General features: G+C 43.6%; 1 protein-coding gene across 1 annotated transcript in view; it reads left to right on the top strand.

Annotated features, from left to right (window-relative positions):
• Positions 1-25183, top strand: part of spock2 (SPARC (osteonectin), cwcv and kazal like domains proteoglycan 2) — a 107497-nt gene that overhangs the window by 63169 nt on the left and 19145 nt on the right. Inside the window, exons 3-5 of the mRNA XM_073025373.1 lie at positions 9176-9290; positions 12849-12954; positions 21976-22090. Coding sequence (XP_072881474.1) covers positions 9176-9290; positions 12849-12954; positions 21976-22090 — 336 coding nt within the window. The remainder of the gene's footprint in view (positions 1-9175; positions 9291-12848; positions 12955-21975; positions 22091-25183) is intronic.

Here is a 25183-nt window from a genome sequence, read left to right as displayed (position 1 = left end):
TTCCTGAAGTCCACAATCAGCTGTTTGGTCTTCCTGACATTAAGTGCAAGATTGTTGCTGCGACACCACTCAACTCGCTGGTATTACTTACGCCCTTTTGTCACCATCTGAGATTCTGCCAACAATGGTTGTATCATCAGCAAATTTATAGATAGCATTTGAGCTATGCCTAACCACACAGTCATAGGTGTAGTGAGCTAAGCACACATCCCTGAGGTGCACCAGTGTTGATGGTCAGCGAAGTGGAGATGTTATTTCCAATCCACTCAGATTGTGGTCTGCCAGCTAGGAAGTTGCGGATCCAGTTGCTGAGGGAGGTACAGAGGCCCAGGTCTGTAGCTTTTTGATCAGGACTCAAGGACTCAAACCCATGACCTTAGGTTTCTGAGACCAATGCCTTACCACTTGCCAACTGAAATGGTGCAAACTCCACACAGACAGCATCCGAGGTCAGGATTGAACCCCGGTCTCTGATTTTCTGAGGCAGCAGCTCTACCAGCTGTGCCACTGTGTCATCTACTGACTCAATCAATTTGTGTAGATTAAGGTCCGACAGAGAACATCTTGATAATGACTAGTCGACTATTTACAGTAGGTTTATATGAGGATAGTTGTTGGCCAGGATGTTGGAGAAGAACTCCCTGTGACTTTTGTGATGCCTGGGAGTGAAGGTGAGGTTGTTCTTGTGGTATTTTATCCAAATGATGGCACTTCTAGATGTGTAGCATTCCACCTGCAGGCTGGATTTCATGCTGGGATCCCTGGAATAGGAGTCAAACCCATTACAGTAACTTGTGTCTCAGTAGATGGAATGGTTACCAAATGATAACTAACATTGCTGAAGAAATGATCTTCAGTTTCTGACCTACGCAAAGGGATATATTTCTTCAGAGAGCACAGGGTTACAGAAGGACGCATTAGATGCCTTAAATCTCTCAACTGGGAAATACATTCCCAGCAACTCTGCTCTTAGTGAGCATTTAATGATTATTTAATGAAGTCATTAAAGGTTATGGACTACAGTTTCTCAGTGGCTTTTAGACAGCTCCTGTGTTTCGTGGCAATGCTTTTTAGACTAGCAACGGTCCAACTTGGCTAAAGACGGAGAGCTAATGCACTCCCAGAGAGTGGCACTTAGGAAAGTGGACTGTAGTGATGGACTGTCCTGGAGAATTTTGGCAGGAGCTGTTTGTGATTATGTAGCATCTTCAAGGCACATAACAGGCATGCAATTGGATCAGGGTAAAGCTGACAATGAACAAAGAACCAGGCATTAGGTTAACAGTTGGTCTGGAGTATCTTGAGGGAAGAGGATGGACTGAGTTGGGAAAAGACTCCAGAACTTTCAGGATGAGATGGTTAGAACGTAGAACATGGAAACAACAGCACAGTACACCCTTTAGCCCACGATGTTGTGCCAACCTTTTAACCTACTCTACTGTAAGCACCATCTAACCCTTCCCTCCTACATAAACGTCCATTTTTCTATCATCCATCTGCCTGATGCTTAAATACCCCTGATGTATTTGCCTCTATCACCACCCCTCCTGGCAGGGCATTCCGTGCATGGTTGATGATGAGGTGAAGGATTAGAGGGACCTGTTTTTAGTAAGTCTTAGAGCTGGAAAGGATGACAGAAATTGGGAAAAGAAAGACCACACTCATGGCCTCAACTCATCCAAAATGATAAGGCAAGGTTGAGGAAAATTAACCTCAAAGTAGTATAGAATGACATATGCATACTTTTATAGTAAATTTACTTTAAGATTTTGGGTCTCTTTTCAACCCCAGACAAATTGATCCTTTGGTATTAAGGATGCTCAAACATAAGACCAGAGGACATAGGAGCTGAATAGGACCATATGGCCCATCGAGCCTGCTCCGACGTTCCATCATGGCAGATTTATTATCCCTCTCTACCACATTCTCTCAACATACCGTTGTATAAGCTGGTAAATCTATTTTCACTCTAGGCCCTAGGTAAGACATGGGATGGAGAAACAGTCCATGGGGAAATTTTTCAGGGGTAATGTGGTTGTGTGGGTCAGTGAGTACAAGGGTGATGAACCTAGTGCGAGGGGTCACTGATTAAATAATAGGGGATCAGCAATTTAAGGCAGAGATGGGCATCATTTTTTTTCTTGAATTACCTTGCCCAGAGGGTGGTGGAATTTGAGTTATTGGACATTTAAGGCAGTGGTTGATAGATTCTTGAAAAGCAAGTGGGTGAAAGATTTTACCTGCAGAGTCGGAACTCAGAGTTAACTTTATGATTACGTCAGCCATACTCTTATAAAACAGTGGGACACCTGCCGAGGTTCCTGCTCAGTCATCCATTCCTAGCCTGAGCATATATCTTTCCGTCCTCCTGGTGAGTCTCCCCACTGCTCCCATCTGCCCACCCCACCTCCCTTATTGGATTCCCTGCTCCGTCCTCCTCTGTTACCAATTTCCACCATCGGCCGCCCTTTGTTGCTTCCTTCTACTAACCTCTGTCGCCATTTCCATTCTTTCCTTCTCCATTATGTGGATCCACCTATCATGTGCCAGCTCTTGCTCCACCATGCTCTTATTGAATAGCGGGGCAGGCTCGATGGGCTGGATGGCCTGCTCCTGCTCCTATTTCTTATGTTCTTATGTTCTCTTCTCACCATCTCTGTACATAAGCCATCTCCCCTCTCTCTTTCAGGCAGTATTGGTATTGGCATTGGATTATTCTTTTCCTATGTACCGAGATACAGTGCAGGGATTTGTTTCATGGGCCATCCCGATAGATCATGCCATACATAAGTACAACACAGTAGTGAAAAGAGTAACAGATTGCAGACTGTATCATCACAGTTACAGGGTATGGACAGTGCAGGACAAGGGCCAACAGAAGGTAGGTTGGGAGATCAAGAGTTAACCTTTCTATTGTCCTGTAGCACTTACATCCACAGTGATGAAATGCTTTGAGAGGCTGGTGTTGAAGCATATCAGCTCCTGTCTGAATGGTGACTTGGATCTACTCCAATTTGCCTTCCAAAGCACCAGGTCTACAGCAGATACCATCTCATTGGCTCTTCACACAACCGTTGAACATCTGGACAGCAAAGATGCAGACATCAGGATGCTCTTTATCGACTACAGATCAGTATTCAATATCCCTGAAAACTAATCAATAAGCTCCAATAGCTGGGCCTCAATACCCCCTTGTGCAATTGGATCCTGGATCTCCTCACTTGCTTACCCCACTTCTGATTGTCAAAAACATCTCCTCCACGATCTCCATCAGCACAGGAGCACCACAGGGATGTGTTCTAAGCCCCCTGCTCGACTCGTTTTATGCTTATGACTGTGTGGATAAGTATAGCTCCAACACCATATACAGGTTTGCAAATGATACCTCTGTTGAGGGCTGTATCAAAGAGGGTGACAAGTTAGCATACTGGAGGGAGACTGAAAATTTGGCTGAATGGTGTCATTAACAACAACGTCTCACTCAATGTCAATAAGACCAAGGAACTGATTGTAGACTACAGGAGAGGGAAACCAATGGTCAATGAGCCAGTAGTCATCAGAGAATCAGAGATAAATTTGAATTGACTTTACTTCTTACATCCTTCATATACATGAGGAGTAAAAATCTTTACGTTACATCTCCATCTGAATGGGCAATGTGCAAATTATAGTAATTTGTAATAAATAATATATACAGTAAGATATACAACAGGAAAGTCAGTATTGCTTAGAGATACAACTGTATCAGTGTGAATTAATCAGTCTGATGGCCTGGGGAAGAAGCTGTCCCAGAGCCTGTTGGTCCTGGCTTTTATGCTGTGCTAATGTTTCCTGGATTGTAGCAGATGGAACCATTTGTGGTTGGGGTGACTCGGGTCCCCAATGATCCTTCGGGCCCTTTTTACACACCTATCTTTGTAAATGTCCAGAATAGTGGGAAGTTCACATCTACAGATGCGCTGAGATGTCCGCACCACTCTCTGCAGGGTCCTGCGATTGAGGGAAGTACAGTTCCCATACCAGGCAGTGATGCAGCCAGTCAGGATGCTCTCAATTGTGCCCCTGTAGAAAGTCCTTAGGATTTGGAGACTCATCCCGAACTTCTTCAACCATCTGAGGTGAAAGAGGCGCTGTTGTGCATTTTTCACCACACAGCTGGTACGTACAGACCACGTGAGATCCTCACTGATGTGTATACCTAGGAACTTAAAGCTGTTCACCCTCTCAATCCCAGATGCATTGATGTCAATAGGGGCTAGCCTGTCTCCATTCCTGCTGTAGTCCACAACCAGTTCCTTCGTTTTTGCGATATTGAGGGAAAAGTTGTTTTCTTGACACCACTGTGTCAGGGTGATGACTTCTTCTCTGTAAACTGCCTCATTATTATTTGAGATTAGGCCAATCAGTGTAGTGTTGCCAGCAAATTTAATCAGCAGATTGGAGCTGTAGATGGCAACACAGTCATGGGTATACAGAGAATAAAGGAGGAGTTTTAGTACACAGCCCCGAGGGGCACCTGTGTTGAGGGTCAGAGGGCCAGAGGGGAGGGAGCCCACTCTTACCACCAGCTGGTAATCTGACAGGAATTCCATGATCCAGCTGCACAAGGCATGGTGAAGTCCGAGGTCTCTGAGCTTCTTGTCTCTGAGTTCCTTGGAGGGAATTATAGTGTTGAATGCTGAACTGTAGCCCAAGAACAGCATTCTCACATAAACATCCTTCTTCTCCAGATGTGTAAGGACGGTGTGTTGAGCTGTGGCAATTGCATCATCTGTCGATCGGTTGTGTCAGTAGGTGAATCATAGGGAGTCCAGTGTGGGTGGTAGCATGCTGCAGATGTAGTCCTTGACCTGCCTCTCAAAGCATTTGCTTATTATTGAGGTGCGTGTGACAGGACGCCAGTCCTTCAGACATGTTAGCTTGGTCTTTTTAGGTACAGGGAATAATGGCCGATGTTTTGAAGCAGGAGGGTCAGTAATATTAAATTCCTTCGTGTCACTATCTCAGAGGACCTGCCCTAGACCCATCATATAAATATAATTGCAAAGGAAGCAAGACAGCGCCTCTGTTTCCTCAGAAGTCTGCAGAGTTTTGGCATGTCATCAAAACCTTTGGCAAACTTCTATAGATGTGTGGTGGGAAGTGTGCTGACTGGCTGCATTACAGCCTGGTATGGGAACACCAATGCCTTTGAGCGGAAAATCCTACAAAAGGTAGTGGATTTGGCCAAGTACAACACGAGTAAAATCCTCCCAACCATTGAGCACATCTACATGAAACATTGCTAGAGAAAAGCAGCATCCATCATCAAAGATCCTCACTACCCACGCCATGCTCTTTTCTCACTGCTGCCATCAGGTAGAAGGTACAGGAGCCTCAGGACTCACACCACCAGGTTCAAGAACAGTTACTACCTCTCAACCATCAGGCTCTTGAGCCAAAGGGGATAACGATACTCATTCTATTTCCGGTGTTCGCACAGCCAATAATCTCACTTTAAGGACTCTTTATTTTGTTTTTTCATACTTGTTATTTATTGCTATTTATTTATATTTGCACTTGCACAGTTTGTGGTTCATTGATCCTGCTTACATTCGCTGTTCTATAGATTTGCTGAGTATGCCCACAGGAGACGGAATCTCAGGGCATGGACGTGCGCTGATTATAAGTTTTACTTTGAACTTTTTCTCAACATATGAGAGGTTCATTTAAGACTCGGATGATAGTGGATAAAAGCTGTTATTGTGCCTGGTGCTCTCCAGCTTTTGTACCTTCTGTCTGATGGGAGGGGCGAGAAGAGAGAAGGAGGGTAGGAGGGATTGCTTGACTATTTTGGCTGCCTTCCAGAGGCCGAGGGAAGCGTAGACATAGTCCTGAAATGTCAACTGTCCATTTCGCTCCACGGAAGCTGCTTGACCCACTGGGTCCAAGTAGAAGTAAATTTATTATCAAAGTATGTATAAGCCACCATATACTACCTTGAGATTCTTGCAGGCATTACAGGAAAATAAAGAAATACAAAAGAATTTTTAAACAACATACATAAACAAAGACCGACAAACGCCCATTGTGCAAAAGAAAGCAAATTGTTAAAAATAATAAGAAAAGTAAATGAGTAAAACTGAGAACATGAGTTGTAGAGTCTTTGAAAATGAGTTCCTTCAGCACTTCATCTTTTTGCCAGATTCCAGCATCTGTAGTCTCGGGCATCTCCAGGTTTTTTACCCTCTGTGATCCCATCTGTGCCTTGGTACCAGCAAGGCCATGCAAAAGGTCCTTCTTCGGGCTCCTGTACCTTCTCCCTGATGGTGGTAATGAGAAGACAGCATGTCCTGGATCATGAGGGTCCTTAGTGATGGATGCAACCTTCTTGCGACATCACCTTTTGAGGGTGACCTCGATGGTGGGGAGGATAATGCTCATGAAGGAGCTGGTTGATTTGACAACCCTCTGCAGCTTTTTCCGACCCTGTGCATAGGTGCCTCCATACCAGATGGTGATGCAACCAGACAGTATTCTCCATGGTACATCTGTAGAAATTTGCTAGAGTCTTACACATTTTGACCAGCAGACTATCTGGCAAATCTCTCTACTCCTTCCCCCATTGTGTAACCTCTCTCCCCATTGTGTTAGTCCACTTATCCTACAAACCTCCTTCCACTGCCCAAAAAAATCACCCAGTGAAAATATTCTCTGCCTTTTCCCTCGGATCTGTTGCCAAGAACCAGAGCTTGTAACATCTTGGACTGCCCTCCTAACAAGCAAGTGACTCAAGCATCACAAGACAGGCCTGTGGCCAAAAGCCAAGGCTCGGAACATTTTGGAAGCCTGTAACCTCTGCAGTTGATAATAGATGGTTAGGTTTTATACTGTGAATATTATCATGAAATTCTGCCAGAGTTTAAAATTAAGGTCCATTCCAGAACATTCCTTTAAATACAGTTCTGATATAATGCTAATTTCTATGTAGATCAGTAATAGACCCTTAGAAGGTTGGTCTCTGTAACATGTGATTAGAGACAGTAGAAGATTTAAAAACCCAAGCTGTCCATTTCTTATCAGTACAAGAATTAGATCCCCTAGAGGGAGCCAGATCCTGGAAAACCATCGCCTACTGTGGAACTAAAGCTGGAATAACTCAGTTCTTCAGTTATGCCACATTTGTCAATGATGCAACTCCCCTTTGCCAGTGAGAGACCTCAAAGCTCCATGGGTAACCACAAATGGAAAATTACCAGTGGTTTCTGTCAGTGGGAGTCTTTGAGGGGAGAGGTGGGAAGGAGAGGAGAGGAGCTAGTGGAAAGAGAGTTTACAGAGGCTAAGGAAGGCAAAGAATGGAATCAGAGTCAAAATCAGGTTTATGATCACTTATACACGCTATGAAATTTGTTGCTCCAGATTCCAGCATTTTAAGTCTCTGTGAGTCTCCAGGGAGAAATTCTTCACGTAGGCCGATCATTCCTTAAGTCACCATATACGTAAGTCAAGTTTAAGGTCGTCTGACTGCACATAAATACAACCAAATGCAACAACATTCCTCCAGACCACAGTGTACCCACAATACATATATCACACACAGCACATAAACCACAAATAAGTTAATAAAATATCATTCAAAATACTTGTGGAGTGCGCAGCATAAGTAAGCAGTAAACAGCCTGCTTTCCCAGTGACAAGACCTTGGTGGTGGCAGGGTATTTATTAGTCTCACAGACTGGGGGCAGAAGCTTTTACCCCGTGCTGATGCTTCTATACATACCTTCTTCGTGACAATAGTGGGTCAAAGGGATCCTTAATGATGCTTCACCTATTATAATTGCAAAAGTTTTCAGGTGACCTCATTTAGAGGATGGTATGCTCATATGCTTTTAATGCTGGGAACCCACCTCAGATAATCTGGCTGCCCATGCACTCAGCTCAGACTGTGGCATGGGGACTACTTCCCCCTCTTAGCAGCCACTTCATATCAGTTGGTGCTCAGCAGGAGACTAGGACTGGGTTAGCAGCAGGAGGTTGTACGTTCATGAGCATGAGGTGGAGAGCAAAGCTACTTAAATACTGTAAGAGAACACGGAGATGGGTGGTTTATTAGGTAAAAAGGAACAGAAGGGGAAAGCAAAACTCCAGCAAACTCTATGGAGGGCATTCTAATTGGTTCCATCACCATCTGGTATGGAGGGGCCACTGCACTGGATCAGAAAAGGCTGCAGTGGGTTGTAAGCTCGGCCAGTTCCATTATTAGAATTGGAATTAAAATTTATTTAAATCTTACATCCATCCCACAACGTGAGGGAGTTAAAATCTTGGTGTTATGACTCCGTTGCAATGTAGAGACATGAAAATTTAAAAGCCTAATGGCTTGCAGAAAGAAGCTGTCCCATAGCCTGTTAGTCCTGGCTTTAATGCTGTGGAAGTGTTTGCCAGATGGAAGCAGCTGAAACAGTTTATGGTTGGGGTCCCTGATGATCCTCCAGGACTTCTTTCTGCAACTGCTGCTGTAAGTTTCCTCAATGGAGGGCAGTTCACATCCACAGATGGACTGGGCTGTCTGTACCACTCTCTGCAGTGCCTAGCAATGAGGTTGGTGCAGCCAGTCAGGATGCTCTCAAAAGGTGCCCCGGTAGAAGGTCTTGAGGACTTGGGGGCCCATTGTCAAGTTTCTTCAGTTGCCTGAGGTGGAAGACACGCTGTTGTGCTTTCTTTTGCCACACAGCTGGTGCGTACGGACCAGATGAGGTCGTCGGTGATGTGTATACTGAGAAACTTGAAACTAGCCTCCCCACCATCGAGGGCATATTCAAACGGCAATGCTTCAAAAGGTGGCATCCATCATTGACCCCCATCACGCAGGGCATGCTCTCTTCTCAATATTACCATTAGAGAGGAGGTACAGGAGGCTGATGTTTTAGGAAGAGCTTCTTCCCCTGTGCCATCAGTTCTCTGATGGTCAATGAACCCATGAACACTACCTCACTATTTTTGTTCTCTTTGTGCACCACTTATTTCATTTTTAATATATATTTCTTGTTATAATTTAGAGTATATTTTATGTACCGCTGCCACAAAAACAGCAGATTTCACGACTTATAATGAATCTGATTCTGACAAGCGCCAGGGATTGTCCACGTCTTTCTGCTCTCACTTGGAAATAACTGCGGTATGGTTCCCTCCACAGCGCTGGACCCCACCAAGGACCCCTGTCAGAAGGTGAAGTGCAGCAGACACAAAGTGTGCATCTCCCAGGGGCAGCAGAGGGCCATGTGCATCAGCCGCAAGAAACTACAGCACAGGTCAGTTGTGGGCGGTGGCATGTCTCCCACCAACAAGCAAAAGCAGGAAACGCTGGAAAGACCCAACAGTTCAGGCCACAGTCGTGGGAAGAGGAAAGGAGTTAATGATTTAGATCAGAGACCCATTGTCTTATATTCTGACAAATGTATCTCACCCCACAGATGTTATCTGACCTGCTGAGTATTTTCAGTTACCAGTGGCAGACATACAGATAATCACTCATTGTGCTAATGACGTGCGTGCACAACTCCACACATTTTTATAATGAATCACATACAGTTGCGCACGCACACACACACACACACACACACACACACACACACACACACACACACACACACACACACACACACACACACACACACACACACACACACACACACACACACACACACACACACACACACACACACACATCTTGATCATGTTACACAATTGCTGTTACACATCCTGACCATGGCATGCAGTTTACTAACCACACACACACACACACACACCCTCCCCCCCACCTTGGTAATAGATTTAAAGATCAGCTTTATATACCACACTTACAGTGAAATGTGTTGTTTGTGTCAGTGACCAACACAGCCCAAAGGCGTGCTGGGAACAGCCTGCGTGTGTCACCAAGCTTCTAGCTCCGACATAGCTTGCTCAGAGCTTACTAACCCTTTCTAACTCATAAGTCTTCAGATTGTGGGAGGAAACCCAGAGCAAACCCACATGGGTACGGTGGGAATGTACAGACAGTGGAGGGAATTGAAACCCAATCACTGGCGCTGTAAAGCGTTTCACTAGCTGCTCTGCGCAGTACGCCCCCGCTAATAAGAAGGTAATCGTGACCAGATTATTTTAACCAAGTTTGTACAAGCGTAAATATTGGCCAGGCCATGAGGGATAATAGCTTGCGGCCACCCGTTTAAGAACAGCCAGCCGGTGGTGTAGTGGCATCTGCACCAGACTTCGAGGCAAGTGGTCCCGGCTCACCCATGCTGGGTTGAGCATCGAGCTAGCAACTTGGCCGCGTAAAAACAGACAATGCAAAGGAACCGGTGAGGCTGCCGTCTAATGCGCCACAAGGCGCAGAGAGGAACTAACTAACACGTGTAAGAGACACACACTCATGCACATCATCCAGTCAATAATGATAACTTTATGATAATGATATATTAGTTATATGCTTGCCAAGGGAAGCAGACGCCGGATTATTGTGCAAGGGACTCGTTGGATGTGATTTATGTCTGGAACATTACACCAGCAATGAAAACTGACAGAATGGTCCTATGAGAGAAATAGGAACTCGGTCTCAGCAACACACGAATTGAAAAACACTACAACATACAAATGCCATCAACCGTCAAATCGCCACTGTCCTTGTATTTCTGAGCCACACCCGGGTACCAATGGCAGCACAGTGAAATCAGGAGTTAATGATATATGTTTAGCAGTCGTGGGCAGTCTTCGTCCATTCCATACCATTTGGCAGTGATGAATCCCAAGTTATTCTTGGTCTCAGGACCTTAAGCTGCAAAGTAATTAATGTGAACGGCAATATCTCAGTCAGCAAACTCGACAAAGGTTGATTACTAGAGGGTTAAAAATTGTCCTTGAGGACTGCACAACCAATGTTAAGATGATCCCTGAAAACAAAACAGAATCCTTTTAAACCCCAGTTTTATTGATCATTGTAATTATCAATGCACAGAGTCTCTCCTGTGGAAGGTAATTGTCCTCATATACACAGAGTGCATTGTTATAGTTGAATAGATGGGAAACACTAAGGATTTGCTTCAGTTCAAGTTCGGCTAAGGTGAAGGAAGCTCTTTGTTGTTAACTCATAAAATAATGGAATAGGCCTCCAGAGGATACCCTTAGAAAGTTCTTAGGAAAGCAGGAAAGTTATGATGAACTGATCCGACTTCAGCTGGAGTGTTGTATTCAGTTCTGGTTACCACATGAGGAAGGAAGTAAGGGCATCAGAGAGAGTCCAAGAGGGATTTATCAGACTTGTTCCTGAAATTAAAGTTTAAATTACAGTGATGTATTAGAGATGCCGAGACTGTGTTTTTAATTTAGAGTGTGGAATGAGCTGCCAGTGGAAGTGGGAGATGCAGTTTCAATTATAATGTTTAAGAGGAGTTCGGATAAGTGCTTGGATGGGAAAGATTTGGAAGGATATAGTTTTGGTGCAGGTAGAAGATTGGGTCTGCATGGACAAGATGGGATGAAGGGCCTGTTTCTGTGCTGTAGTGTTCTACAGCTCTATAATTCTATAAAAGCGTGGGACCACCATCATCTGGAAGTTGCTGCTCTGATTTTAGATTTATTTATTAATCACTTATACATCAAAACATATAGTAAAATGTGTCGTTTGCAGTAACAGCACAATCTGAGAATGTGCTTGGGGCAGCCGACAGGTGTCGCCACGTGTTCCGGTGCCAACATGCCCACGATGTTCGGCAGAACAACGCACAGCCAATATACAACAAGGAGCAACAACAAAACAAGCTGCTTTCCCACCCTGCCACCCCCAGACACACGGATGGGCCTCCAACTCCTGAACCACCTCTAGGTCTGGTCTCAAACCTGGGATTATTACCCCAACAGCACTGTAGACATGACCACCCCTCAGGGACTGCAACAGTTCAGAAGGCAGCTCACCACCACCTTCACAAGAGCAGCTAGTGATGGCCAGTGAAGATCTGGCCCAGCCTGCGAAGCCAATATCCCTTGAATAAATTAAAAACAACTCCATCTACTTGATCATTCTCAAAGTGAATTGCCGTAACTTTAATTAACAAGCTCCTAAGTTCTGGAATTCCCTCCCTAAACATCTGTGCAATATTTATTGCTTATTAATTATTATTATTTTCTCAGCTCAAGCTGGTAGAACCTGAGGTACTGGCACAGCCAAGCATGCTCATTTCTCAATTGCTAGGAACTTCCGATGACTCTAGTAGTGTTTGGTATTGTGGCTTTCTGAAGATTTGCATAGATATTACTGTGTAGCCCTAATTGTTTAATGCTATTGTGTAGTCACTTTACGATGATACCAGCTGTAGAAATTACCTTTGGGACAATGTATGCCCTGTTCATGTTTCACAGTCTTTCAATTTTCTCTTTTAACTCAGCATATTTCTGGTGATCTCACTTCATTATTATTATTTTTTTCTTTTTGTATTTGCACAGTTTGTTGTCTTTTGAACATTGTTTCTTTGTCTGTCTCATGTATGCTTTAACTTTGATTCTGTTGTGTTTCTATCTATTAACTGAGAATGCCCACAAGAAACTGAACCTCGGGGTACTATATGGTAACATGTATATACTTTGCTGATAAATTTACTTTGAACTTTACTTCTCTTCGTTGCCACTCCTCAAAGCCCACTACTTCTGCAAAGCTTTTGATCATTCACAGTAATATCCTCCCACATGGTTCATTGTTAGTCTTCTCCCTCTGTGACAGTTTTTGCGAAACGTTGTGCAATATTTCTGCTGTTTGAGGACATTCTGAAAATCAGTATTGTAGGCGTGTTGCTCACTGCGGACTCTGTTTTCACTAGAATCAAGCAGTCGTCCGTGGAACAAGTGGAGCGTCCCTGCAAGCCATGCCAGTCAGCTCCAGTGTCTCCTGTTTGTGGCACAGATGGGCACACATACACTTCCCAGGTGGGTCTCTGCTTGTTTCCCTGTGACTGCACCACTCCACTTAAAGGGGAAGCAAAGAAAAATAAAATAATTATAAAATTGATAAATAACTACATTAAAAAATAGAGGAGAAAGACAGAGAGATGAGTCAACAGATAAAGCTCTTTCAAAGATCTAGGTCAGGTGTAGCATCTCGATATATTCTCTATCACTCTGTAACACCTCATAGGCTTTCATTGGTAATGGTGCTAAAGGTGGTTGGATCAGAATCAAGTTTAATATCACTAGCATATGTGAAATCTGTTGTTTTTTTGTGGCAGTGGTGCATTACAATACATAATAAAAACTGTAAATTACACATAAAAAAGAAAAGAGTGCAAAATGAGAGGTAAAATACTGAGGTGGTGTTCATTGGTTCATTGTCCATTCAGAAATCTGATGGTGGCAGGGAAGTTGTTCCTGAAATGTTGAGTGTCTTCAGGCTGCTGTACCTTCTCCTTGATGGCAGCATTGAGAAGAGAGCATGTCCTGGGTGGTGGGGGTACTGAATGATGGATACCACCTTTTTGAGGCATTGGCTTTTGAAGGTGTCCTCATTGCTATGAAGGCTAGTGGCCATGATGCAGATCATAAGGTTTACAACTTCCTGTAGCTTTTTCCGATCCTGTGCAGTGACCCCTCCATACCAGATGGTGATGCAATGAGTTAGAATGCTTTCCATGGGACATCTTGGCAACGTACCAGTTTTCCTCAAACTCCTAATGAAGTATAGCCACTGTCTTGCCTCCTTTGTAATTGCATCAGTATGTTGGGCACAGGATAGATCTTCAGAGATGTTGACACTCAGGAATTTGAAACTGCTCACTCTTTCCAGTTCTGATCCCTCAATGAGGACTGGTTCCCTCGACTTCCCCTTCATGATTTCCTTGACCTCACTGACGTTGAGTGCAAAGTTGTTGATGCACACCTCTCAACAGTTCATCTATCTCGCTCCTTTTTGCCTCTTCATCACCATCTAAAATTCTGCCAATAATAGTTGTCACCAGCAAACTTATCTGTAGGTGCTGTTTGAGCTGTGTCTAGCCACACAGTCATGGGTGCAGAGAGAGTAGAGCAGTGGGCTAAATGTGCATTCTTGAGGTACTCCATGCTGATAGTCAGTGAGGGGGCAATGTTATTTCCAATCTGCACAGATTGTGGCCTCCCAGTGAGAAGGTCAAGGATCCAGATGCAGAGGGAGGTACAGAGGCCTAGATTTGGATTCCAAGAATGGTGTTGGTTGAGTCATTGATAGCCTATATAGAATAGAATACATTTCAGCGTAGTACAGGCCCTTAGGTCCACTATATGGTCCTGACCTTTAAACCTACTCTAAGGTCACGTGACCATTCCCTTCTACATTGCCCTCCATTTTTCTTTAATCCATGAGTTTCTTAAACGCCCCTAACACATCTGCCTCTACCACTACCCCTGGCAGGGTGTTCATGCACCCACCACTCCCTGTGTAAAATAACGTTCATCTGACATCCCCCCTTACTTTCCCCTAATTACTTTAAAATTATACCCCTCTTGTATTAGCCACTTCCACCCTGGGAAAACATCTCTGGCTATCAGTGATTGGAATCAGGTTTAGTATTACTGGCATTTGTCATGAAATTTGTTGTTTTGCAGCAGCAATACATAAATAAACTACAAATTACAATTGTATATATACAATATATATAAATTAAGTTGTTTAAAAAGAGAGGGAAAAATAAATAAGAATAATGAAGTGGTGTACATGGATTCATTGTCCATTCAGAAATCTGAAATCCACTAATATATCTTGCCATTTCCCATGTAAAGCGATATATTCTACTGCAGTTGTGTGTAATATGTAGCATTCCCTTCAGTGATATTGTTCTTCAGCAGGCGCTCTAGATTGATAGAGGACAGGCTGACAGTTTTGTAATCTATTATTTAGATGTATAAATCTTGCAGTCAATTAGGAATGATTTTCTGTTGGTGGGAATTATTATTATCATTTTTTGGAGTTTGAGAATGTGATGGGCAAGTCTCAGTTCATTAAAGTAACTCCCATGAAATTGTACTTGATGAGTCTGTCTGATATACTCCTTGTTTTTACAACATAGGGATTTGGAAACATCCTTCTCATTCTTCTACGATCCAGGGAATAAGGTCCTAACCTATTCAACCTTTCTCCGTAACTCAGTTTCTCAAGTCCCGGCAACATCCTCATCAACCTTCTCTGCAATCTTTCAACCTTATTAATATCCTTCCTGTAATTTGGTGACCAAAACTGCACACAATACTCCAAATTCGGCCTCACCAATGCCTTACACAACCTCACCATAACATTCGAACTCTTATACTCAGTACTTTGACTTATAAAGGCCAATGTACCAAAAGCTCTCTTTACTACCCTATCTACCTGTGACGCCACTTTTAGGAAATTTTGTATCTGTATTCCCAGATCCCTCTTCTACTGCACTCCTCAGTGCCCTACCGTTTACCTTGTATGTTCTACCTTAGTTTGTCCTTCCAAAGTGCAATACCTCACACTTGTCTGTATTAAACTCCATCTGCCATTGTTCAGCCCATTTTTCCAGCTGGTCCAAATCCCTCTTCAAGCTTTGAAAACCTTCCTCACTGTCCACTACATCAACAGTCTTTGTATCATCAGCAAATTTGCTGATCCAATTTACCACATTATCATCCAGATCATTGATGTAGATGACAAAAAACAATGGACCCAGCACTGATCCCTGTGGCACACCACTAGTCACAGGCCTCCACTCAGAGAAGCAATCCTCCACTACCACTCTCTGACTTCTCCCATTGAGCCAATGTCTAATCCAATTTTCTAACTCACCATGTATACCTAGCAACTGAATCTTCCTAACTAACCTCCCATGCGGGGCCTTGTCAAAGGCCTTACTGAAGTCCATGTATACAACATCCACTGCCTTCCCTTCATCCACTTTCCTGGTAACCTCCTTGAAAATCTCTAACAGATTTGTTAAACGTGACCTACCATGCACAAAGCCATGTTGACTCTCCCTAAAAGTCCCTATCTATCCAAATACTTGTAGATCCTATCTCTTAGTACTCCTTCCAATAATTTACCTACTACCAACATCAAATTTACCAACCTATAATTTCCCGGATTACTTTTAAAGCCTTTTTTAAACAACGGAACTACATGAGCTATCCTCCAATCATCCGGCACCTTACCCGTAGATAGTGATATTTTAAATATATCTGCCAGGGCCCCTGCAATTTCAACACTAGTCTCCTTCAAGGTCCGAGGGAATACCCTGTCAGGTCCTGGGGATTTATCTACTCTGATTTGCCTCAAGATAACAAGCACCTCCTCCTCTTCAAACTGTATAGGTTCCACGACCTCACTACATGTTTGCCTTATTTCCATTGACTCCATGCCAGTTTCCTTAGTAAATACAGACGCAAAAATCCCATTTAATATCTCTCCCATTTCCTTTGGTTCCATACATAGCCGACCACTCTGATCTTCAAGAAGACCAATTTTATCCCTTACTATCCTTTTGCTCTTAATATACCTGCAGAAGCTGTTTGGATTATCCTTCACCTTGACTGCCAAAGCAACTTCATGTCTTCTTTTAGCCCTTCTGATTTCTTTCTTAAGTTATTTTTGCACTTTTTATACTCCTCAAGCACCTTATTTGCTCCCTGTTTCCTATACATGTCATACATCTCTCTCTTCTTTATCAGAGTTCCAATATCCCTTGAGAACCAAGGTTCCTTATTCTTATTCACTTTGCCTTTAATCCTGACAGGAACATACAAACTGTGCACTCTCAAAATTTCTCCATTGAAAGCCTTCCACTTACCAATCACATCCTTGCCAGAGAACAACCTGTCCCAATCCACGCTTTTTAGATCTTTTCTCATTTCTTCAAATTTGGCCTCTTTCCAGTTTACAACCTCAACCCGAGGACAAGATCTCTTTATCCATGATCAAGTTGAGTTGAAACTAATGGTGTTATGATCACTAGAACCAAAATGTTCCCCTACACACACTTCCGTCACCTGTCCTAACTTGTTTCTTAATAGGAGATCTAACATTGCATTCTCTAGTTGGTACCTCTATATATTAATTTAGAAAACTTTCCTGAACACATTTTACAAACTGTAACCCATCTAGACCTTTAATAGTATGGGAGTCCCAATCAATATGTGGAAAATTAAAATCCCCTACTATCACAACTTTGTATTTCCTGCAGCTGTCTGCTATCTCTCTGCAGATTTGCTCCTCCAATTCTCACTGACTATTGGGTGGTCTATAATACAACCCCATTAATGTGGTCATACCTTTCTTGTTTCTCAGCTCCACCCATATGGCCTTGGTGGACAAGCCCCCTAATCTGTCCTGCCTGAGCACTGCTGTAACATTTTCCCAGACTAGCAATGCCAGCCCCCACCCCCCACCCTTCATTCCTCTGCCTCTATCACGTCTGAAACACGGGACCCTGGAACATTAAGCTGCCAGTCCTGCCCCTCCTGTAGCCAAGTTTCACTAATGGCTATAATGTCATAATTCCATGTGTCAATCCATGCCCTCAGCTCATCAGCCTTCCCCACAATACTCCTTGCATTGAAATAGACACACCTGAGAAGATTATTACCACCACGCACAACCCTTCTATTTGTGACTTTGCATCATTTATTTTCACCGTTGCTCCAATATCTGCTCTGGCACTCTGGTTCCTGCAAATCTGATCCTGCAAACCAGATCCTGCAAATCTGGTTTGAAAAAGACAAAATGAAATTGTATCTGAAGTTGTCAGATTTACCTATGTTGCCTGAATTGATAGATATATCTCCGAATGTCACTGTCAGTTTGTTGGTAGTTACAGGGGTCATGTTAATATTCATTCCGTATTTGTAGTTAAGCTATTTATAGCAAATTGCAAGTGTTTTGTTCAATCTCATTTATCACAGGAAGGCTGTATTTTATTTATGATTGCCAATTTCAATTTATTTCATTATACCAGGCTGTTCATTCCTCGATCACCGAACTCCCCAAGTACTGATTTTAAAATTCCTCATATAATGTAAAAACAGACAACACTGTAAATACTTGTCTGGTCAGGCCACACCTGTGGGAAGAGAAACGGGGTCAATATTTTAGGCTGAAGCCCCTGTGTCAGAACTGGGAAGGAGAGAAAAGAAGCTTGTAAAGCTGTAGATGTAGCTGTAAAGAATGAGAGGGGACTTGATAGAGGTCTACAGGATTATTAGAGGCATAGATAGGGTGGATAGTCAGTACCTGTTTCCCAAACACCAGAGGGCATATGTACAAAATTAAGGGAGGGAAGTTTAGGGGAGACATCAGGGGTAAGTTTTTTTTTACACAGAGGGTTGTGAGTGCCTGGATTGACTCCCAGGGATGGTGATGGAGGCTAAAACATTAGGGGTATTCAAGAGCCTCTTGGACAGGCACATGGATGAAAGAAAAATAGAGGGTTATGGGGTAGTGTGGGTTTAGTACTTTCTTTTAAGGATTATATGGGTCAGCACAACATGGAGGGCTGAAGGGCCTGTACTGTACTGTAGTGTTCTATGGTTCTATGTCTCTGATAGGGTAAAACTCGGGTGACCATGGGGATAGGCTGTAAACAAGGTTATCTGGTCAGTGAGTGAGTGGGAACAGTCAGAGAGAGCAACATGGACAAAAGAAAGTAGGAGGCCAATGTGAAACATTGACTCTGTTTGTCCACCAGCAGATGCTGCCTGACATGCTGAGTATTTTCTGGGGGGTTTTCAGATTTCAGATTCCTATCTTCTATCCTTTTTTTGATTTTTATTTAAAAACTCTTCTCTGTCTTTTGTCCAACTTGTCAGTCCATTGTCTCCAGTCTGAGCTCCCCAGCTCAGCTCTACATGTTAGAGGGTGATCCACGGTGTGGAGCCACCTCCTCTGATCATCCTCCCTTCTGCTTTTTTCACCTTTGTTGCTTGGAAAAAGCTCCTCGTGCAGCCTCCTGTTGACGTGGATAAGACATTGGTGAGGCCTAATTTGGAGTGTTGTGTACAGTTCTGGTCACCTACCTACAGAAAAGATGTAAATAAGGAAAGAGTACAGAGAAAACTTACAAGGACATTGCCTACATGGAAAGATTGAATTGATTAGGACTTTATTCCTTGGAATGTAGAAGGTTGAGAGGAGATTTGATAGAGGTATACAAAATTATGAGGGGTATAGATAGGTAAATGCAAGCAGGCTTTTTCCACTGAGGTTGGGTGGAACTTACAACCAGAGGTCATAGGTTAAGGGTGAAAGGTAAAAGTTTAAGGGGAACATGACAGGAAACTTCTTCACTCAAGAGGTTGTGAAAGAGTGGAACGAGCTGCTAGTGTAAGTGGTGCATGTGAGCTTGATTTCAACATTTCAGAGAAGGTTGAATTGGTACATAGATAGTAGGGGTATGGCAGGGTACGGTCCCAGTGCAGGTCGATGGGAGTAGGCTGTTTAAATGGTTCTAGATGGGCCGAAAGATCTGTTTCTATGTTGTACTTTTCTGTAACTCACTAGTCAGAGGGTCATAGAGTCATACAGCATCGGCCCCCTTAGCCATTTAGCTCAATCCATCCAAGCTGAACAAGATGCCTGTCTAAGCCAGTCTAACGTGCCCATGTTTAACCCAAATCCCTTTGAACCTTCTCTATCCATGTACCTGTCTGAATGTAGTTTAAATGTTTTTGTATCTGCTTCACGCATTTTCTCTGGAATTATTGGACATGGGAACTAACTCAGTATTCTAGTCTTGCCGTCTTATTATAATCTCCCGTTCAAGCTTTTATCCAGCTCCCTTGGGTGAAAGTTCATGTTTAATAAATACTGTATCGAGACCAGTCACCATGACACCAGCCTTGGAGATGCAGGCAGAATGGTCAGCTGTCTCTTGATGGAGGGGCATGTTTTCAAATACACCAATCTTCAGTATCACTAACTTCCTCCATCCACCCCCACTTTATCCCACAAGAGTAAAACCACTCAGGTAATGCTGGGACCAGCCTTGTCTCCTTCAGCCCCATTCCTGTGCGTGCCAGTAGGGAATGTAGTGTTGGCGTTGGCGGGTAATCAACTTTACAAACTGGGAAACGCAGCAGCTGATATCTTAAAGATTAGCTTTTTGTTTGTCACACTTACATGAAGTGCATTGTTTGTGTCAACAACCAACACTGTTGGAGGATGTTCAAGGAGCAGCCCACAAGTGTTGCCAGGCTCCCAGCACCAGTGTAGCATGCCCACACGCCTAAACCATACATCTTTGGAATGTGAGAGGAAACCAGTGTACCAAGGAGAAATTAGAAATTCCTTATGGACAGCTGTGGGAATTGAGCCCCAGTCACTGAGGCTGTAAAGCGGTACGCTGACAGCTCTGCACATCAAGATCCCGCTGTTAGAAATGTAATCACAATCAGATTATTTTAACTGTGTTCAAGAGTAAATACCAGTGAGGACATGAGGGATAATCCCACATTCCCCTTTTCATAACAGTAGATTATTTGACCTGAGAGATTTATTTTATCCATGGGGCAGCAGTATCGGTCCTCAGTTCTGCAATGTTATATACCCAAGTCTCTACGTGGGATTTGAACCGATGACTTTCTAATAGTAGGGCATATGAGTGATTCACTAACCCACAAATGTCTCCTGTGGATGAGATTGGGTTACAGCATCTCTCATTGGGACTCAGCCTGTGGGGGAACTGATGCAGCCTGAGAATTGGGCAGTGCTGCAGTGTCGCAGTTAGTGCAATGCTGTTACCATGTGCTGTAAGATAGGGTTGCAGTTGTCACCACTGTCTGTAAGGAGTTTGTACATACTCCCCGTGCTGCATGCGTTTCCTTTGGGTGCTCTGGTTTTCTCCCACAGCCCAAAGACCCAAAGGTTAGGGTCAGTAGGTTGTGGGCATGCTATGTTGGTGCTGGAACATGGCAACACATGCAACTTGCCTCTAACACATCGCGGACTATGAGGGTCTTTGATACAAATGATGCATTTCACTGTATGTTTCGATGCACATGTGATAACTTATATAGATGTGTAGTGGAGAGCATTTTGACTGGCTGCATCACAGCCTGGTATGGAAACACCAATACCTTTAAACAGAAAATCCTACAAAATTCGGCCCAGTCCGTCACGGGAAAAGTCCTCCCAATCACGAGCGCATCTACACTATACTCTGTCATAGCATCCATCATCAGGGATCCCCACCACCCTGGTCATGCTCTCTTCTCACTGCTGCCATTAGGTAGAAGGTACAAAAGCCTCAGGACTTGCACCACTAGGTTCAAGAACAGTTACAACCCCTCAAACATCAGAGTCTTGAATGAAGGGTTGACCAACATTCAACTTCACTCGCCTCCTCATTGAAACGTTCCTACAACCAACAAACTCACATTCAAGGACTCTTCATCTCGTGTTCTCATTATTTATTGCTCTTTTTTTATATTTGCATTTGCACAGTTGTTGTCTTCTACATTCCTGTTATAGTTACCATTCTATAGATTTGTTGAGTATGCTACAAGAAAACAAATCTCAAGATTTTATATGGTGACATATATATACTTTGATAATAAAATTTACTTTGAACTTTGAACTAAAGCTAATCGTAGTCTCATTGCTCCTTTCCCTGGAAACTAATTGCAAAACTGAGTAAGTTAAGTGATCTTTATTAAGTTATGCCATCTCATTTTTTTGATTGGATTCCATGTTCTGTGCTAAGGGCTCAAGAGGGTGACTTACTGCGTTTATCCATGCAGTGTTGGATGCGTACCCAATGCCACTCATTAAACTAGAATGAAAATAAGCTTTGTAGAAGGAAAAAGAAAACCGAATGGAAATAATAAAAAGGATTAATTAGCTGACAGCTCATTCTGCAGTTAACAACTTTGGACATTGTTCAAATGAGATCATCACATTGACTGGTTCTAATCTTTCTTTATCTCCGGCTTTCTTTTGTCCTTTCGTTTCCCTCATTCCCCCTCTTATAGTGCAAACTCGAGCTGCAGGTATGCCTGACTGGGAAACAGCTTACCCAACAGTGTGCAGGCAACTGCCCGTGTCCAGCAGAGCACATGGCAACCTCTGATCCCGGCAACAAGCCAGGTGAGTGTCAGACACAGGCCCAGAGGACTAGTGACGATCAGGGCAATCTTGGTGAAAGCCATGCTCATTTTAACTTACAGCTAAACTCTGGGTGCTCAGCTATTAAGCTTATTCAAGGCTAAGATAGATAGGGTTTTGGACATTAGGGAAAATGGAGTGAAGAGAATCATGTAGACTTCCATATTGCCATTCGGCCCCTCGAGCCCATTCAAATCGCAGTGCACTCCCCTTCTCCCACTATTTTCCCTGTAGCCTGTTCTCCCTTCACCACTTTCAGTTCTATCGCCCACCAACTCTAGGGTCAATTGTCAATGATTAACTTACCAACCTACACGACTTTGGGATATGGGAGGAAACTCACACAACCACAGGGAGAACACGCAAACTCCACGCATAGACAGTAGTGGAGGTCAGGACTGAACCTGTGTCGCCAGCATCTCTACCAGCGGTGCCACTGTGCCGCACAGACAAAGGATGAGCCATGATTTTGCTGAGTGGTGGAGATGGTTAGAGGGACCTCAGGTTCTGCTCTCAGTTCAACCCCCTTTTCATCAGCTTAACTGCAGCCCAGTGGCCCAGTGTGGCACCTTCATGGACAAATGCATAAAACTGAAGAAAATGTCTTCTTTGAAGCCAGTCCACCAGTCAAGTAGTCATCCTACGTGAGGGTGATTCTCCAATGTCCTAAACCACCTCAGCATAAACAGTAACCTGTCCACACCAGTAACAAAAGGAGACAAATGCACCACCTTTATTTCTGATTCTACAGCTGATGTGTATGGTTGTCACTAAACTATCTTTTGCGAGATTGTATTAGAAACAATGAGTCTCCATCTCAGGTACGTGTGGGAAGACAGTTAATTCCATCTTTGCTTTATATCTGTTGATAAACACAACAGATTCGGCAGATGCTGGAAATCCTCCTCACTGATCTCCCACTTGGCACAGATCCCTGCAAGTGTGACAAGTGCTACACCTGCCTTTACACCTCTTCCCTCACCACGTTCAGGACCTTAAACAGTCCTTCCAGGTGAGGCGACACCTTGCCTGAGAGTCTGTTGAATCCGATGCTTTCGGTGTAGCCCCCTCAACGTCGGTGAGGCCCAGTGCAGATTGGAGGACTGCTTTGTCGCTCTGTTCTCCACAAAAGGCAAGATCTCCCTGTGACTATCCATTTCAATTTGCCTTCCCATTCCCATTCTGCCATGTCTGTCCATGGTCCCCTCTGTTACTATGATGAGGCCAAACTCAGGCTGGAGGAGTAACACCTCATAATTTGTCTATGTAGCCTCCAACCAGATGGCATGAATAATGACTTCTCCAATATTCAGTTTTCACTTCCCCCTCCCTCTTACTCTCTTTTTCCATTCACGTTACCCTCTCACTCCTTTTCTTCTCACCTGCCCGTCACCTCCCTCTGCTTTCCCTCCTCCTTCCCTTTCCTCCATGGTGCACTGTCTTCTCCTATTAGATTGCTTCTTCTTCAGCCCTTTACCTTTTCCACCTATCCCCTCCCAGCTTCTTTCTTCATCTCCCCTCGCCCACCCACCCACCTTCCCCTCTCCTGGTTTCACCTATCACCTTCTAGCCTGTACAACATCCCTTCTCCCCACTTCCTTTCCAGTCCCAATAAAGGATCTCAGCCCAAAACGTACACTACTTATTCTTCTCCATAGGTACTGCTGAGTTCCTCCAGCACTTTAAGCATGTCATTGAGCTTTTGAGCCATCTATCTAAACAAATGCTAATTTTACACCTTGGTCAATACATTATTCCCTTTGACTGGCAAAGCAAATGGCCTCTATCTTTGTCATTAAGTGTCTGTTTGCCTATTGGTGGCCAGTAAGTACAGCATAGAGAAAATATAAGGCCACTCACAGCCTCGAGCCCACACAGACTCCCCTTTCACTGAGGTAGACAGGTGCCACCCTTTTTGCTCCATATCCCTTAAGACAGATATCTACTTAAACTAACAATCACCCTACCACCATTTGCTATTGCAGCAAGTTTCAATATCTACCACTCTGGGAGTTAATGATTGAATATAAGATTGTAGCTTCAAGTTGCACTTTGGTTGGGGGAGAGGGGTTCATCTTTGATTTAGATTTATTTATCACATGCATATTGAAACATGTGCAGTGAAATGTGCCAACACAACCAAGGGAGCGCTGGGGTCGCCACAAATTCATGCATGCCCACAATACTTGGCAGAACAACACAACAAAACAGAACATACCAAATGACAACGGCAGAACAAGCCCCGTAGCTCCCTCCCATCTGACCAAACAAATACACAGTTCTCTGACCCCAGGACAGGCCATCTTCTTTGGCCTCCAGCCTCCAGCAGACGCGTGCATTTCTGACCATTAGACCCCCCCCCCCCCCAGAGGACTCGCAGAGATTTGCAGACCCAGGCTCCAGCATTCAGGCCTCAACTTCTGGACTTCCGATTGACTTTTGGGCTTCGACCTGGACTTTGGCCATTCATGAATATTGAATGCCAACAATTGCCATCTGCACACATTCACTTCGGTTAATGTCAGTGGAATGCAGTCTGTTGGATTGAGTACAGATGGCAGCCAATATTATGCCACAGGATTAACCCCAGTAACTGAAGAATTTCTCCTTTGTGAACTTATTTCCCCAGGATTTTATGCTCCAGAGCTGGTCGTGACTAATGTGTTTTTATAGATGTTAGATTCCATTTCCTAATAAGTTTATACATGAAATAATTAACCTGACCTTTTACTTATTGTTCCAGTGTACTTTAAACTTCAGGGTACTAATGAACTTAGATTTGTGCTATATGAGTACTATTTAATAAACAATGTATTTTCCTTTTCTTCCTTACTAACGAAGGTCTTTGGGTAATGTTAGTTGGGAAAAAGGCCCAAGGACTCTCTGATTGGCCTACCATGTGACAAAAAGATATTGATGTTATATAACAGTCATAGCTGTGGCCATAAGGTATTGGAGCAGAATTAGGCCAGTAGACCCATTGAGACTTCTCCGCTGGTCTCTGTTTGTCTGCCTGCAGCAGTTTTAGATGTGAGGCAACCTATACCCATTATCGTGGACCTTCAGAAAACAGGG

Source organism: Hemitrygon akajei, chromosome 21 (genome assembly GCF_048418815.1).
Source record: "Hemitrygon akajei chromosome 21, sHemAka1.3, whole genome shotgun sequence".
NCBI lineage: Eukaryota > Metazoa > Chordata > Chondrichthyes > Myliobatiformes > Dasyatidae > Hemitrygon > Hemitrygon akajei.
Note: the sequence above shows the minus strand (reverse complement) of the source record. Positions and strands in the feature narration are given on the sequence as shown.